Source organism: Ursus arctos, unplaced genomic scaffold (genome assembly GCF_023065955.2).
Source record: "Ursus arctos isolate Adak ecotype North America unplaced genomic scaffold, UrsArc2.0 scaffold_20, whole genome shotgun sequence".
NCBI classification, from domain to species: Eukaryota; Metazoa; Chordata; class Mammalia; order Carnivora; family Ursidae; genus Ursus; species Ursus arctos.
In genome coordinates, this window is record NW_026622875.1 from 55,780,061 (window position 1) to 55,794,101 (window position 14,041).

Sequence of the window (14,041 nt, forward strand, 5' to 3'; positions counted from 1 at the left end):
TTCCCTTCATTCCTGAAGGGTATTTTCTCTGAATATAAGATTCTGTATTAACAGTACTGTTCTCTAAGCACTTGAACGATACTATGCCACTTTCCTCCCACCTCCATGGTTTCTGATGAGAAACTGGCTGTCATCCTAATTGTCTTCCCCTATAGGTAGATAGCATGTCATTCCTCTCCTGGTGCTTTCAAGTTTTTCTTTGTCTTTAGTTTTCATATGTTTAATTACAATGTGTTTGGCATGGACTTTTGCGGGGTTATTCTATTTACGATTCACTCAGTTTCTTCAATCTGTAGTTTTAGTTCTCTTGCCAAATAAAAAAGTTTTGGCCATTATTACTTCCAGTATTTTTTAGCCCCTCCTTTTTCCTTTCCTTCTTGGACACGGACAACAGGAATGTTAGATCTTTTGTTATAGCCACACAGGTCTCTGAGGTTGTATTTACTTTGTCAGTCTGTTTTTTCTCTGCTATTCAGATTGAATCATTTCTAGTGCTCTATTTTCCAGTTTCTGATCTTTTTTTTTTTTTTAAAGATTTTATTTATTTATTCGACAGAGATAGAGACAGCCAGCGAGAGAGGGAACACAAGCAGGGGGAGTGGGAGAGGAAGAAGCAGGCTCACAGCGGAAGAGCCTGATGTGGGGCTCGATCCCATAACGCCGGGATCACACCCTGAGCCGAAGGCAGACGCTTAACCGCTGTGCCACCCAGGCGCCCCTCCAGTTTCTGATCTTGCCTCTACTCCTTCCATTCTGCTACTGCACTCATCCACTGAGTTTTTTATTTTAATTATATTTTCCACTTCTAAAATATCTATTTGCCTCTCATTTATATCTTCTATTTCTTTGCTAAGATATTCTACTTTTCCATCTGTTTTAGATGTATTCATTTTATCAAGGCTGCTTTAAAATCTTTGTCTGATATTTCTAACATCCGTCACCTTGATGGTAGCATCTACTGACTGTGTCACTTTTTTGGTACCATCCTGGTTCCTGGTATGATGATTTCTTAGTAGAAGCCTGGACATTTTGGGTGTTCAAGGATTCTATATTTTATTTAAAACTTTTGTTTTAGTTGGTTCCTCTAACACCGCTCCAGCAGGGAAAGAAGGGACAACATCTTGTTAGGGTGCCCATTTGGACACCACTGACACCCAAGGTGGGGGATGGGATCCTTATCATTGCTGGACAGGGATCAGAGTTCTGGCTTCCCCCTAGCCTCCCTACTGATACCTCTTTTGCTTGGAGGGGTACAAATGCCTCATGTGCACTCCCATATGGCCTCTGCTGTGCTGGGTGGTGACGAAAGGTCTGACTTTCCATTAGGCTTTATCTGAGATCACCCCAGCAGAAACTGGAAAGGGAATCTCATTATTGCTGGGTAAGGGTGGAAGTCCAGGCTCCCCACATGATCTGCATTGACATTGCAGTGGGAGGGCCTCATTATCACCCAATGGGTGAAATAACAGCGGCTACTTTCCTATAAAACTATCAGAATTTTACATCTCAAAGGGGTCACAGAAATTATAATTTACCTCCTCCAGCCCATCCCTAATTTTAAAAACAAGGAAAAAACAAGGAAAGCAAGGCCCAGAAAAAGTTAATAACTGTCTGAAGTCACATAGCTAGCTTGTGGCCAAAAAAAAAAAAAAAAAAAAAAAGGATAACATCCAGTTTTTCCAAATCTCTCCTTGACACTTCTATTTTTAATCATAAGGCCCCATTTTGCTATTTTTTTCCCAAAGGAATAATTTTCTCTCAAATAATTACCTGCCATACACCAATATTGGCTGAAGGTTCTGAGAATGGCCGTTTGAGGACTCTGCACATTTTTAAGGCATCTGAATTAACTTCAGTGAAGTTATTTAACACAGCGAAGGCAGCTGCTAGTGGGTAAACGCAGGAGAAAAGGCTCACATAACCAAACTGAAGGAATAATTCCAAGTAATCATCAAAGGTGCCCTGAAAATGTAAAGCACAAGGAAAAAACAGGCATTGTTTTAATATCATATAATAGGAACAACATTTTGCAATACTACCCAGGGCACTGGCCTCCAACCAAAAAAAAAAAAAAAAAAAAAAAAAAAAAAATCTTAGAATTCCTCCCAAATTCTTCTTCTTGACAACAGAATTTACATAAATTCAAAAGCAATTTTATATTTAAGTCCCTGAAAGAATGGAAAAAATGATTTAGCCACTCATTTCATTGTGCCAAGTCACTGAATTATTACATAATAACAGCAAAGCTAAAGATGTTTGTTCTTGATCAACTGAAAAGAAATGATTCAACATCACTATTAGAAATCTTACATGACTGCCCTCCTCACACCGTGGGTACCCCAGAATCTCAGTCCCTGACCTTCCATTAAAAAACTGAAGGTGGTGATGATGTGGGAAACAAAGGCAAAAGAAAAATTATTAAATTTCCTCACTACTTACAGTCCATTGACAAGTCCTTGCAACAGGCATGGTGACCTTCCTCTAGGAACTCAGCTGCCTCAATGTTAATACTTTGCTAAGGGCAAAAGGCAAAGTGAGGCCCAACCCCCAGGATGCTGTAAGTCTACTTTAACATAAAAATTCCTTTGGAAACTTCCTTTATCTCAACACTCCCCCCACCCCGTTCACCAAGATACACGTTGGCAATCATCCTCCAAGCATATGACCCAAGCATATCCATCTAAAGGATCTCATGATTGAGGGTTTACTAAACAGTAATAAAAGACCTTTTCCTAACATTAGCTAGTCTCCTCAGGATCCTGGAAACTTGGCTTCCAAAATACCTGGGAGGCTTACACTGTCCCTAACCTCCAACTTGAAAGCATATAAGGGGTCACTCCTCATGACCTCAGTGCAGCTCTTTCTGTCCATGGGTCCTGTCCCCGTGCTTTAATAAAACCACCTTTTTACACCAAAGACATCTCAAGAATTCTTTCTTGGCTGCTGGCTTCGAACCCTAATGTCTTTCCTATATCAGTGATGCCACTGAAAATGGCAGAATAAGGACCTCCAGAAGTTTGCCCCTCCAGGAAAATGGAAAAAATGGCAAAATGTGTCAGAACCAACTTTTCGGATACTCTGGAAGTTAACCAAAGGCTTGTAGCAATTCTGGCCGCATACAGTCATGATAAACAACTCAATCTTCTGGCATTTTAACTTACTCTAGTCTCATTTCCTCCTCCCCAGCTCTGCAGCAACCTTGAAAAAAAAACCCCAAAACAGTATGCACTCCCAGGACCAGTGGGAGCAGAGTGGGGCTGGAGATCTTTGAAAGCCTCATTCCCAAAGGGAAATCATTATCTGACTGGGTTAGTGGTACCCTAGAAGACCCCACTCGAAAGGCTCATCTTTATTCAGTTTCACTGAGTGTCCTTCCGTGCTTAAAGGCTTCTCCCTGGGTATGTTAGTTGAATTTTTAAACATCAGTCTGCCTGAGGTAATGGGTAGCAGCTAGGGCAAACAAGAGACTAGCCAGGGCAAGCTGAGAAATGAGACATCCACGGGGGTTTGAAAAGCTCCAACATTTTCCTGGGAATCTAGGAGACCAGGCACATGCATAGGATCATGCGTAGTACTCTCAGGAAAGATCTGAGAAGGCTCTAACGGTCACCTCTGCACAGGCAGAACGTGAATGCTAAGGCAGAATTTTAAACTTCCCGGTTTAGTGTTGAAGGCATGCCCCACCACAAAAACAGAGACCTAACAGACATCTGATGAAGGACAGAAGCAGAAAAATGTTCACCTTTAGCCCAGTAGGCGGACCTATGGCCTGCATAATTTTGATAAGGATCAAATTAAGTGCTGGTTGCTACATTCTTAAAGGGTCTCATGACTGCCTGTACATCTCACCAATAGTTAATATCAAACTGCATGATAAGCACAAGAGAAATCTTAAGATAAGTAGTGTTACGAGCAGAAATTTGAAGAAATATTTATGATCTAATAAGCCCTGCATGTCCCCTTCCCCCTCGAGCATTACGCATATAACCACCAGATTCATACCGCAAAAGTGCAACTCTTTCTGCCCGCAGGTCCTGTCCCTGTGGACAGAAAGCACCTTTCTGAACCAAAAATATCTCAAGAATTCTTTCTTCACTGGGGCTCCTGGGTGGCTCAGTCGTTAACCATCTGCCTTCAGCTCAGGTCATGATCCCAGGGTCCTGGGACAGAGCCCCGCATTGGGCTCCCTGCTCAGCAGGAGGCCTGCTTCTCCCTCTCCCTCTCCCACTCCCCCTGCTTGTGTTCCCTCTCTTGCTGTCTTTCTCTGTCAAATAAATAAATAAAATCTTAAAAAAAAAAAAAAGAATTCTTTCTTGACTGTTCCCTTGCAGCCTCACATCAACATCTATGTAACACTGAATCCAACAACAGAATACTCATTCTTCTCAAGTGCACATGAAACTTTCTTCAGGATAGATGATCATAAAACGATTCTCAACAAATCTAAAAGGCTTAAAAATCATACAAAATATCTTCTCTGACCACAACAGAATGAAAGTGGAAATCAAATAACAGAAACAAATTTGGGAAATTCACACATTGTATGGATATTAAGCAACATACTCGTAAAAAACCAGTGAGTCAAAGAAGAAATCACAAGAAAAATTAGAAAATACTTTGAGATGAATGAAAATTAAGACACAATATATCAAAACTTATAGGATGCTGTGAAAACAGTGCTCAGAGGGAAGTTCATGGTATAAATGCCTTTGTTTAAAAAAAAGTCAGATCTCAAAACAACTAAAATTTTCACCTTAAGAATCTAGTAAAAGAATAGTAAACTAAATCTAAAGCAAGCAAAAGGAAATAAACACAACAAAGTTTTATAGATACATAATAATTTATATGATATATACATTTTAAGATTTTGTTTATTTGTCAGAGAGAGAGAGTGAGAGAGAAAGAGAGAGAACACAAGCAGAGGGAACAGCAGGCAGAGGGAGAAGCAGGCTCCTCACAGAGCAGGGAACCTGAAATATGGGACTCAATCCCAGGCCCCTGGAATCATGACCTGAGCTAAAGGCAGACGCTTCACTGACTGAGCCACCCAGGCATCCCTAAATATATATTTTTATATAATAATATCTAATCATCTCGATACAGAAAAAAAAAACAAAATCTTTTACCCTTTCATGATAAAAACACTCAACAAATGAGAAATAGTAGAAAATTTCCTCAAACTGATAAATAGCATCTATGAATCACCACACCTAACATCATACTTACTGGTGAAAAATTGTAAGCTTCCCACCTAAGATCAGGAACAAGACAAGAACGTCTGCTCTTAGCTCTTCTATTCAACACTGTCCTTGGGGTTCTAACCAGAATAATAAAGCAAAGAAAGAAATAAGAGTCATCCAGAACAAGAAAAGAAGTAAAACTATTTCTGTTTGCAGAAGACATTATATATACATTAAAAAAAAAAAACCCTAAAGAACTCCCCCCAAAGATTATTAGGTGTAATAATAAGCAATCTAATAATAAACTTTAGTAAGGTTCAGGATATAAGATCAACATACAAAAATTAATGGTATTTCTATAAACCAGCAATGAACAATCTGAAAATGAAATTTTAAAAAAATTTCATTTTCAATAGTATCAAAAAGAATAAAACATTTAGTAATAGATTTAACAGAATGTAAGATTTATACAATGAAAACCACAACTCATTGCTAAAAGAAATTAAAGAAGACCTAAATAAATGGAAAGATATTCTATGTTTACGGATAAGAAAACTTAATATTAAGATGGAAATACTCCCCAAATTGATGAATAGATTCAATGCAATCCCAATCAAACTTCCAACTGCATTTTTTAAAGAAATGGACAAGCTAATCCTAAAATCATAAGGAAATGCAAAGGACCCAGAATAGTAGAAACAATCTTGAAAAAGAACAAAGTCAGAGAAATCACACTTTCTGATTTGAAAACCTACTACTAAGCTACAGTAATCAAGACAGTGTAGTACTGGCATAAGGATAGACACATAGAGGAATAGCACTGAGAGTCCAGAAACAAATCCACGTATCTATAGTCTTATAATTTTCAACAATGTGCGAAGATCATTCAATGAAGAAAAAAATGATTTTTTAAAACAAATGGTGCTGGGACAGCTGGATATCCACATGCAAAAGAATGAATCTGGACTCCTTCTTCATACTACCTACAAAAATGAATTCAAAATGGATCAGACCTAAAGGTAAGAGCTAAGTCTATAAAATTCTTAGAAGAAAATATAGGAGTAAATTTTCCTGTCTTTAGATAAGGCAATGGTTTCTTAGAGATGACACCAAATGAACAAGCAACAAAAAAGAGAAATCTGACTCCATCAAAATTAAAAACTTCTATGCATCAAAGGACACTCAAGAAAATAAAAAGCTATCCCTCAGAATGGGAGGATATATTTGCAAATCATATAGCTGATAAGAAATTTATATTCAGGGCCATCTGGGTGGCTCAGTCAGTTAAGCAACCAACTCTTGATTTCAGCCCAGGTCATGATCTCGGGATGGTGAGACTGAGTCCTGCATCAGGCTCTGTCCTAGATATGGAGCCTGCTTAAGATTATTTCTCTCCCACTCTCTCTGCCCCTCCCCCCACCCCGCTCACACACACTCTCTAAAAAAAAAAAATTTCTATTCAGAATATATGAAGAACTCTTGCAATGAAATAATAAAAAGACAGATAATCCAATGAAAAATGGGCTAAGAATATGAATACATATTTCCTCAAAGAAGAGACACAATGGTCAAAAAGCACATGAAAAGACAACCGGTATCTTAGGCATTAAGAAAATGCAAATCAAACCCACAATGAAATACCATTTCACACGTATTAGGTGTGGCTATCATTAAAAAGGGGGAGGGGCACCTGGGTAGCTCAGTCGGTTAAGTGTCCGACTTTTGGTCTCGCTCAGGTTGTGATCTCATAGTCATGAGATTGAGCCCCATGTCCAGCTCTGTGCTCAGTGTGGAGTTGGCTTGAGTTTCTCTCTCTCTCCCTCTGGCCCTCCCCCCACTTCTGCGCATGCTCTCTCAAATAAATAAATCTTAAAAAAAGAAAGTTATTTTAAGAAGGGGGGAAAAGGCAAAACATAACAAGTGCTGATAGAAATGTAAAAAAAAAATGGGACTGGTAGGGATGTAAAATGGTACCACTGCCTTTGAAAACAGTCTGACAGGTCCTCAAAAAGTGAAACAGAGTGAACATATGACCTAGCCTATGGTAACATATGTTCATAAGAAACATATGTTCATACAAAAGATGCACACAAATGTTCATACCAGCATTATTCCTAACAGCCAAAGGCAACTCCGGCTTAATAAAAATACTTGTCACAATATATATCAATATTCTATATAGTATAGAATAGAATATTAATCTATACAGTATATATATCTATCTAGTATATCTATATAATATAGAACATATATATATTGCTTTAAAATATTGTGACAAGTATTTTATATGTATACATTCTATATTATATTCTATACTATAAAATATATATACTATAGATACTATATATACATATATACTATATATTCTATATATGTTATTATATACTTTTATAATATATAGAACTACGTAGAATTATATGTAATATATACATGATATAATAGAACATATAGAATTATAGAGAATATATAAATGTCATAATTTACATAAAGTATATAAATATATAATTATATATTTATATAATCTATATAATATATATTATTAAGTATTCTATATTATATTCTATATATTCTATATTATATAGAATAATTCTAAAATGCATTATAATTATTATCACAGTATCTCAGAGTCCTTCTTTCACTGAGACATGGATATTAGGCTCAGTGGCTGAGCTTAGTGCAGGTCAGATTTCACTTCTAATCAGTTTCTTTTCTTGTTTTGTGTTTCACTAGAGTAGAAAATACCCAAACGTAAGTACTGGGAGTGGTAGCAAGTGCTTCTTTCAGATGCTCTGAGTACGTGGATGAAGCATGAACCCAGGAACTCTGAGTTAGTCTCTGGCTGTTTTCAAGGCTCACGGGTGCCTCTGATCTGGGGGGGTGGGGGACTGGCGCTCAGCTGGAGATTCAGTGGTGAGTAGTTTCTAAACCACTCTTTGGCTGCATTTGTTTCTGGAAAGTACTTCCTTATGCTGTGTTGCAGCATATACATGTGGTTTTAAAATATACCCAGTGACAGAGCATCGATTCATTTCTCTGAAAAGTGTAGAAATCAAGTTAGGAAAGAGTGAAAATCTTAGCTATTAAGCCATTTTTACCACAATTCAGTCTTAACAAATCCTGATAGCCTACATTTGGCTTTCGAAACTGTGCTGTTTCAGTTCCGACAGTGTAAGGTTGGGCCTCTGCAGAGATGTGTAGACAAATTCTCCTGGATGTGCCACTAGGCAGCCTCCAGAAGGCATGTCCAGGTCTTGCTGGCATTTTTAGCATACAACACCCAGGGAGCCCCTACCCCACACAGCAGCACACTATGCATTCTATTTCCACCTCACACAGCGAGTGAGTGCAGTATTTACGCACATGTTAACACTTTATCGGTACTTTTACACTTCTGAGCACTTTTGAGCCAGTAAAGTTAGCAAAGCAGGGACATACTCCAACAGCAAGAAGGAAAAAAAATGCAAATTCGACAAAGTAAATAATTGCATACTAAAACAAAAACACATTAAGCGAGACACACTCTATCCTATTAGCTGCAAGTTAGCAAGGACCAACTAAGACAACCTTACAAAATTTTAAGAACAAAGCAGTCATTAAGAATACCTTCTGAGAAGGGGCACCTGCATGGCTCAGTCTGTTAAACATCTGCCTTTGGCTCAGGTCATGATCCCAGGGTCCTGGGATCAAGTGCCACATTGGGCTCCTTGTTCAGCAGGGAGCCTGCTTCTCCCTCTGCCTGCCACTCCCCCTACTTGTGCTCTCTCCTCTCCCTCTCTCTGACAAATAAATAAAATTTTAACAAAAAAAGAACACTTTCTGTGAAATTATAACAATTTTACATATCTATTTACTAAATGAATGAAAACAAAATTTCTGGTTTCAGGTGCTCCAGCCCACTGGCTCCTCAAACCAGCCCTGGAGAAACACCATGTCTGGGAGTTCCCTACGCTGAGTGTAGGACAAGGAAGAAAGTGGGCAACAAGCAGCACACAGACATCAAAGGCTGGCTATTCTTCTAAAACTGTTCCTTATTCCATATTCTATTGAATGCTTGCTAAGAGTTACCATGATAAATAACATTGGGACCCTGACCTCAGTGACTGAGAAAGGAAAATTATTAATAAGTGGCACAAAACCCTAAGTAAAATACTGACATATTCAACATGACAATATGTATTAAAAAATACTAAACACGGGGGCGCCTGGGTAGCGCAGTCGTTAAGCGTCTGCCTTCGGCTCAGGGCGTGATCCTGGCGTTCCGGGATCGAGTCCCACATCAGGCTCCTGGGCTGGGAGCCTGCTTCTTCCTCTCCCTCTCCCCTGCTGTGTTCCCTCTCTCGCTGGCTGTCTCTCTGTCACATAAATAAAAATAAAAAATCTTTAAAAAATACTAAACAAGTGGAGTTAATCATTTAAATATATACATGGTGTTCCATTAGGAAATTTATTATTGTAAATGAAAATGTTAAATAATGAAAGGACTATATTTAACATGATAATCTTAAAAGATGCAATAAATGAAGAATTTGATAAGATTTAATATCCTTCACAATATAAACTCTTAGTAAATAAGGAAAAAAACATTTTTAACTGATAAAAAGTTATCTACCAAAAACACGTGACAAACATGACGATGATGAGAAGACAAAAAAAAAAAAAAATCAGGAACAAGAGAAAGATTCCTGTTGTAACTACTGTCCAAATTATATAGAACATATTAGTAAGCCCAATAGATAATAACTATAAAGATGAAGGAAGAAAGAAAACAGCCATTATTTATTTATAGCTAAAATATCTGTCTACATAGAAAATCTAAGAAAATGGATTGGAAATAATGGGAGGATTCAGCAAGGCTGCTGGATAAAACATACAAAAATCAACAGCATTCCCATGTACTAGCAACAACCAATTAAAAACTGTTTTTGAAGAGCTACCAATTATATGAAACAGCAAAGTCTCAAAATATCTACCAGCAGATAACTTATTCATTACAAAGTGAAAAACCGCCTTTGCAATCTGCCTATCACCAGGTCAATCAAGGGACCAAACAAGGCAGCCCCACACAGGGGGCGATGTGACATCATGCCCCCTGATGAGGTACAATGGTGGTACCTTTCAGTAGTCGCTAAGTTTGAATCTTATGAGGACACAATGGGACCAACTGGCTGCACCAAAGCCAATGCCTTGAAAAACAAAAAAGGCAGGGGTGTTATTCTAGATGTGCAGTTTCAAGCTTTTTGGTCCTTGAGGCCCTAAACTCTTAAAAATGACTGAGGACACCAAACGCCTTTTGTTTGTAGGAGTTCTACCTAGTTATATTTACCATATTTGAAACTAAAGCTCAAAACTGTAAAAAATATTTTTCATTGATTCATTTAAATAAAAACATTAACATCAATAAAATACTGCTTGAAAAGTAATTGCATTTTCCAAGACAAAAACGTTCAGTGTAGAGAGTAACACTCCTTTATGTTTTTTAGCAAATTTACTAATGTCTAGCTTACTAGAAGGCAATTCATTTGCTGTGTGTCAATATGCTGCTCTAATTGGAGAATTCATCATGAAAATTCATACTCATGCAGCTATGCAGTTGGACATGAACTGGCAGTTCACAGGAAAGGGGCAGCGGTACACAACGCAGACCGAGGCACTACATGGCCTTAGCCCTGTGGCTGACGCAGCAGGGTCAGAAGACCCTAACGGATTACCCCCGGTAGGGACATTATGGAGGTTTTCTTTTTCCTTACTTTTTACTCTGTCCTGCATTATCCAAGTTCCCTATGGTGCATAACAAGTATTACTTTTATAATGTTTTTTGTGTGTCAGTCAGATTGGTTTTTTCCCCAAAACTTGGTAGTATTATTTTAGATTCTCATACAGCAGTCAGGATGAGCTTTACAGAAAACACAATTCTAAGTTCATTGACTTCGGTGAGGAGAAAAATACACCAAGAGGGAAGGATCAGTGCACTGGAAACAATGACCTAGATCAAATGTAACTGAGAAGCAGTCACTTTCCAATACATGGAGAGAGTTGAAATAGCAAATACTGGATTGTCACTCCAGTGGAGAGAGTAGATGGGGGCACACAGGATAAGGGGAGAGGAAATGTGTCAGATCACACAGGGCCCTGCAACCAAGCCGAGGAGGAGCACTGCTAACCCCAGTGTTCACCGGCAGACCCAGGACCTACAAGAGAAACTAGTGCACCGTTTCCTTCACTTCACATCAGAGAGCCTGTGCTCAACGACAGAAAGACTGAACCGGAAAAGCAAAGTCTTGAATCTGGTTCCTGATTTAGTTGCCAAATGACTAACAACACAGAGCTTCATTTGCCTTTTATTAACATGGGAAAAGCAATGCTTCTCTTACCTTCCTTCATAAAGGTATTATCAAATGTCATGAAGGGCCAAAAAGGTGAGGTCTAAGATTCTGGCAGTGTCACCTTATTAGCATACAGTTCTTAGATCAATTAAAACTGCTTGGGCAAGGGGCATATTGCTTGAATTACTGTACACCACTCACCGAGCCAGGGGAAAAGGAGAAGAAACTGGTCTAGAGAAGAGTGTGAATTTGGTTTGGGGCGCTTCAGGGGATGATGTTGTTTGCCCAAATAATTCAGAGAAAAAGAAGAGATGAAAGCAGATTCTAACTGATTACAGGAAGAGAAGTAGGGAAGTACAGATAATAATATGGAGAATTATTTCAAGAAACTGTGAGGGGCAGGAAAGACAGAACACGAACAACAGAAGATGTGAGCGTTTGCTTGGGTCAGGAGGGCTGCTGACAGTTGGGGCAGGGAGAAGGCGAAGTGGGAGGTGTGGGAGCTCCAGGTGGGCACTGGGAAAAGAGGCCTCTAAAAATGAGAGGGGATGCAGAGGGGATGGAAGAAAGAGCTTGGGGGAAAGACTGCTGGTTGGCTTCCATAAAAGAGTGAAGGATGAAAAATAAATATGGCCAGAAATACCACTCCCCAGATCAAGCAAGGAAAGGATTTGGACACAGCATGAATTAGACTGAGTTTTTAGGCCACAGTAAGCTAGTCCTCAACCAATTCAGGCAACATGGCACCACACTGTGCACGTACGTGTTCCTTTAACTCCTCCCGTGCGCATGTGCACACACACGCCTGTGTTTTCTCTGACACTTCACATATAAACATGAATCGTGTTACTGGTCAAGGGCGCTATATATTTTTACTTTGAATCACATCGTCCCCCAAAGACAGCAGTGACAGAACATGCTGGCGCACATACATATATTTTCATCAGAGGCAAAGCACCACTCACAAACTAGAAAAACTGCATAGGTGAGAAATGGAACAAAATACAAGGTGGTGAGTAGGAGCTCGGCCAGACTCCAATCCACAGGCCAACAGAGGTAGCTAGATCTGCACCCATGGAGCAGGGAACTAAGACACCCCACTCCAGGGCAGCATAACTGGGGCCAGGCTGTTTGTACAAAAGGAGCTAGGACGGTGTTTCACTGCCCCTGAAAGGGGGCTGAAAAAAGCCACAACTGCCGCTCTGGAAATACAGCTTGTGTCAACAGAACGCTACCCACTGGCTCTCCAAAATCCCTGAGGTCATCACAAGGTGGGAGCTCTGGTCTACAAATGCATGGTTCTGGACTAAGGACTTAGTGGCTCAGGGGACAGTTGTGAAAATAAGGCAGGGAAAAGTGAGCAGAGAGAGAATATACTCCTTCTCAAAATGAATGTACCAACTAAAACTCGTACGCACATGAGGAAAAGTGACTCATGAGCCAAGAAACTCAAAAGATGATTCATCAAGATGGAAGACAAAACTAAGAGAGCTTACCAGTAATGGACCCTCACTGATGAGCCACTTCAGGGTCTATTTCCTTCAGGAGAGTCCCACGCCAAGAAGGAAGGGGCAGGATGCAGAAACAGTGACCTAAGGCAGATGTGACCCTGACACCCCTTGCCCATGAACACATGGTCAGGTTTCACGAGCTAGATGTTTCAACTGTTACAAGCGGCCACACAGCCAGGGATCTGCTGGCAGTGCCCAAAAAGAATTCAGACATTCTCTGTCATAAAGGGACTGTTTTGTATTTAGCATACCACTGCTAAATTCGAACTCGAAATGAATCTGCAGATTGGCACTCCAGTTTCAGCAGCAGGCTTCAGTCTCCAGCAGGCATCGCAGTGCCCAAACCGGCATGTGCCAGCTCTCCACAGCCTTCTCATCCCTCCCTGGCTCCAGAATCTTTGCAGCAATGGCCGCCTCAAACCTCCGCAGAGCGGCGACAGAACTGGCCAAACTCCCCCTCTGCTGCTGTTAGGCACAACTTCAGATGTAAGACAGCAACATTTCAATGCCCAGTTCCACCTTTTTTTAAGCTTTAACGTAGCTCTTGGTGAGGCCACTGGCGGGAAAGACACTTATAAAGTAGCCACATCTGAGACAGTGAGCATATACGCATTTGTTGCGCTCAGTGCGTGACTTACTCCCTTTTAGTCAATGGTTAATTCAGTAGCATTCAAACTTACCAAGTAGGTTCCCATTTCTTTTTCCAGGACAACTTGTTCATACAACGTAGCATCGATGTCGGCTTTTAACGCCTGCACCTTCCTCTTCACCTGCACATGGTGCTTCTTTTGGAGCCAATAAGGAAGAACAGATTCCATAATTTGGTTAAGGATCTGGGAGGTAATCAAGAGAGTGGCCAAGCTCTAAAAAGAAGCACACAAATGGAATCTGACAATGTAGCTTAATAAGATCACGGTACATGTATAATCATGCAGTAAATAAAATGGAATCTTCAACAAATAGTATGCTATTAATAAAAACTAGTATCAGAAAAGCTAGGTGCTAGAATAATATTTCCAATTTATTG

General features: G+C 39.7%; 1 protein-coding gene across 6 annotated transcripts in view; it reads right to left on the reverse strand.

The window, feature by feature from the left end:
* ANO10 (anoctamin 10) overlaps positions 1-14,041 on the reverse strand; it is a 226,192-nt gene that overhangs the window by 170,946 nt on the left and 41,205 nt on the right. For 5 of the 6 annotated variants that reach the window (XM_026496646.4, XM_026496645.4, XM_048216255.2 and 2 more), the window contains exons 9-10: positions 13,695-13,877; positions 1,771-1,962 (exon numbers count right to left, since the gene is read on the reverse strand). In XM_026496646.4, the coding sequence (XP_026352431.1) occupies positions 1,771-1,962; positions 13,695-13,877 (375 nt within the window). Of the gene's footprint in view, positions 1-1,770; positions 1,963-7,780; positions 9,533-13,694; positions 13,878-14,041 lie in introns of those variants that run through there. The other variant, XM_048216258.2, reaches the window with a different exon arrangement.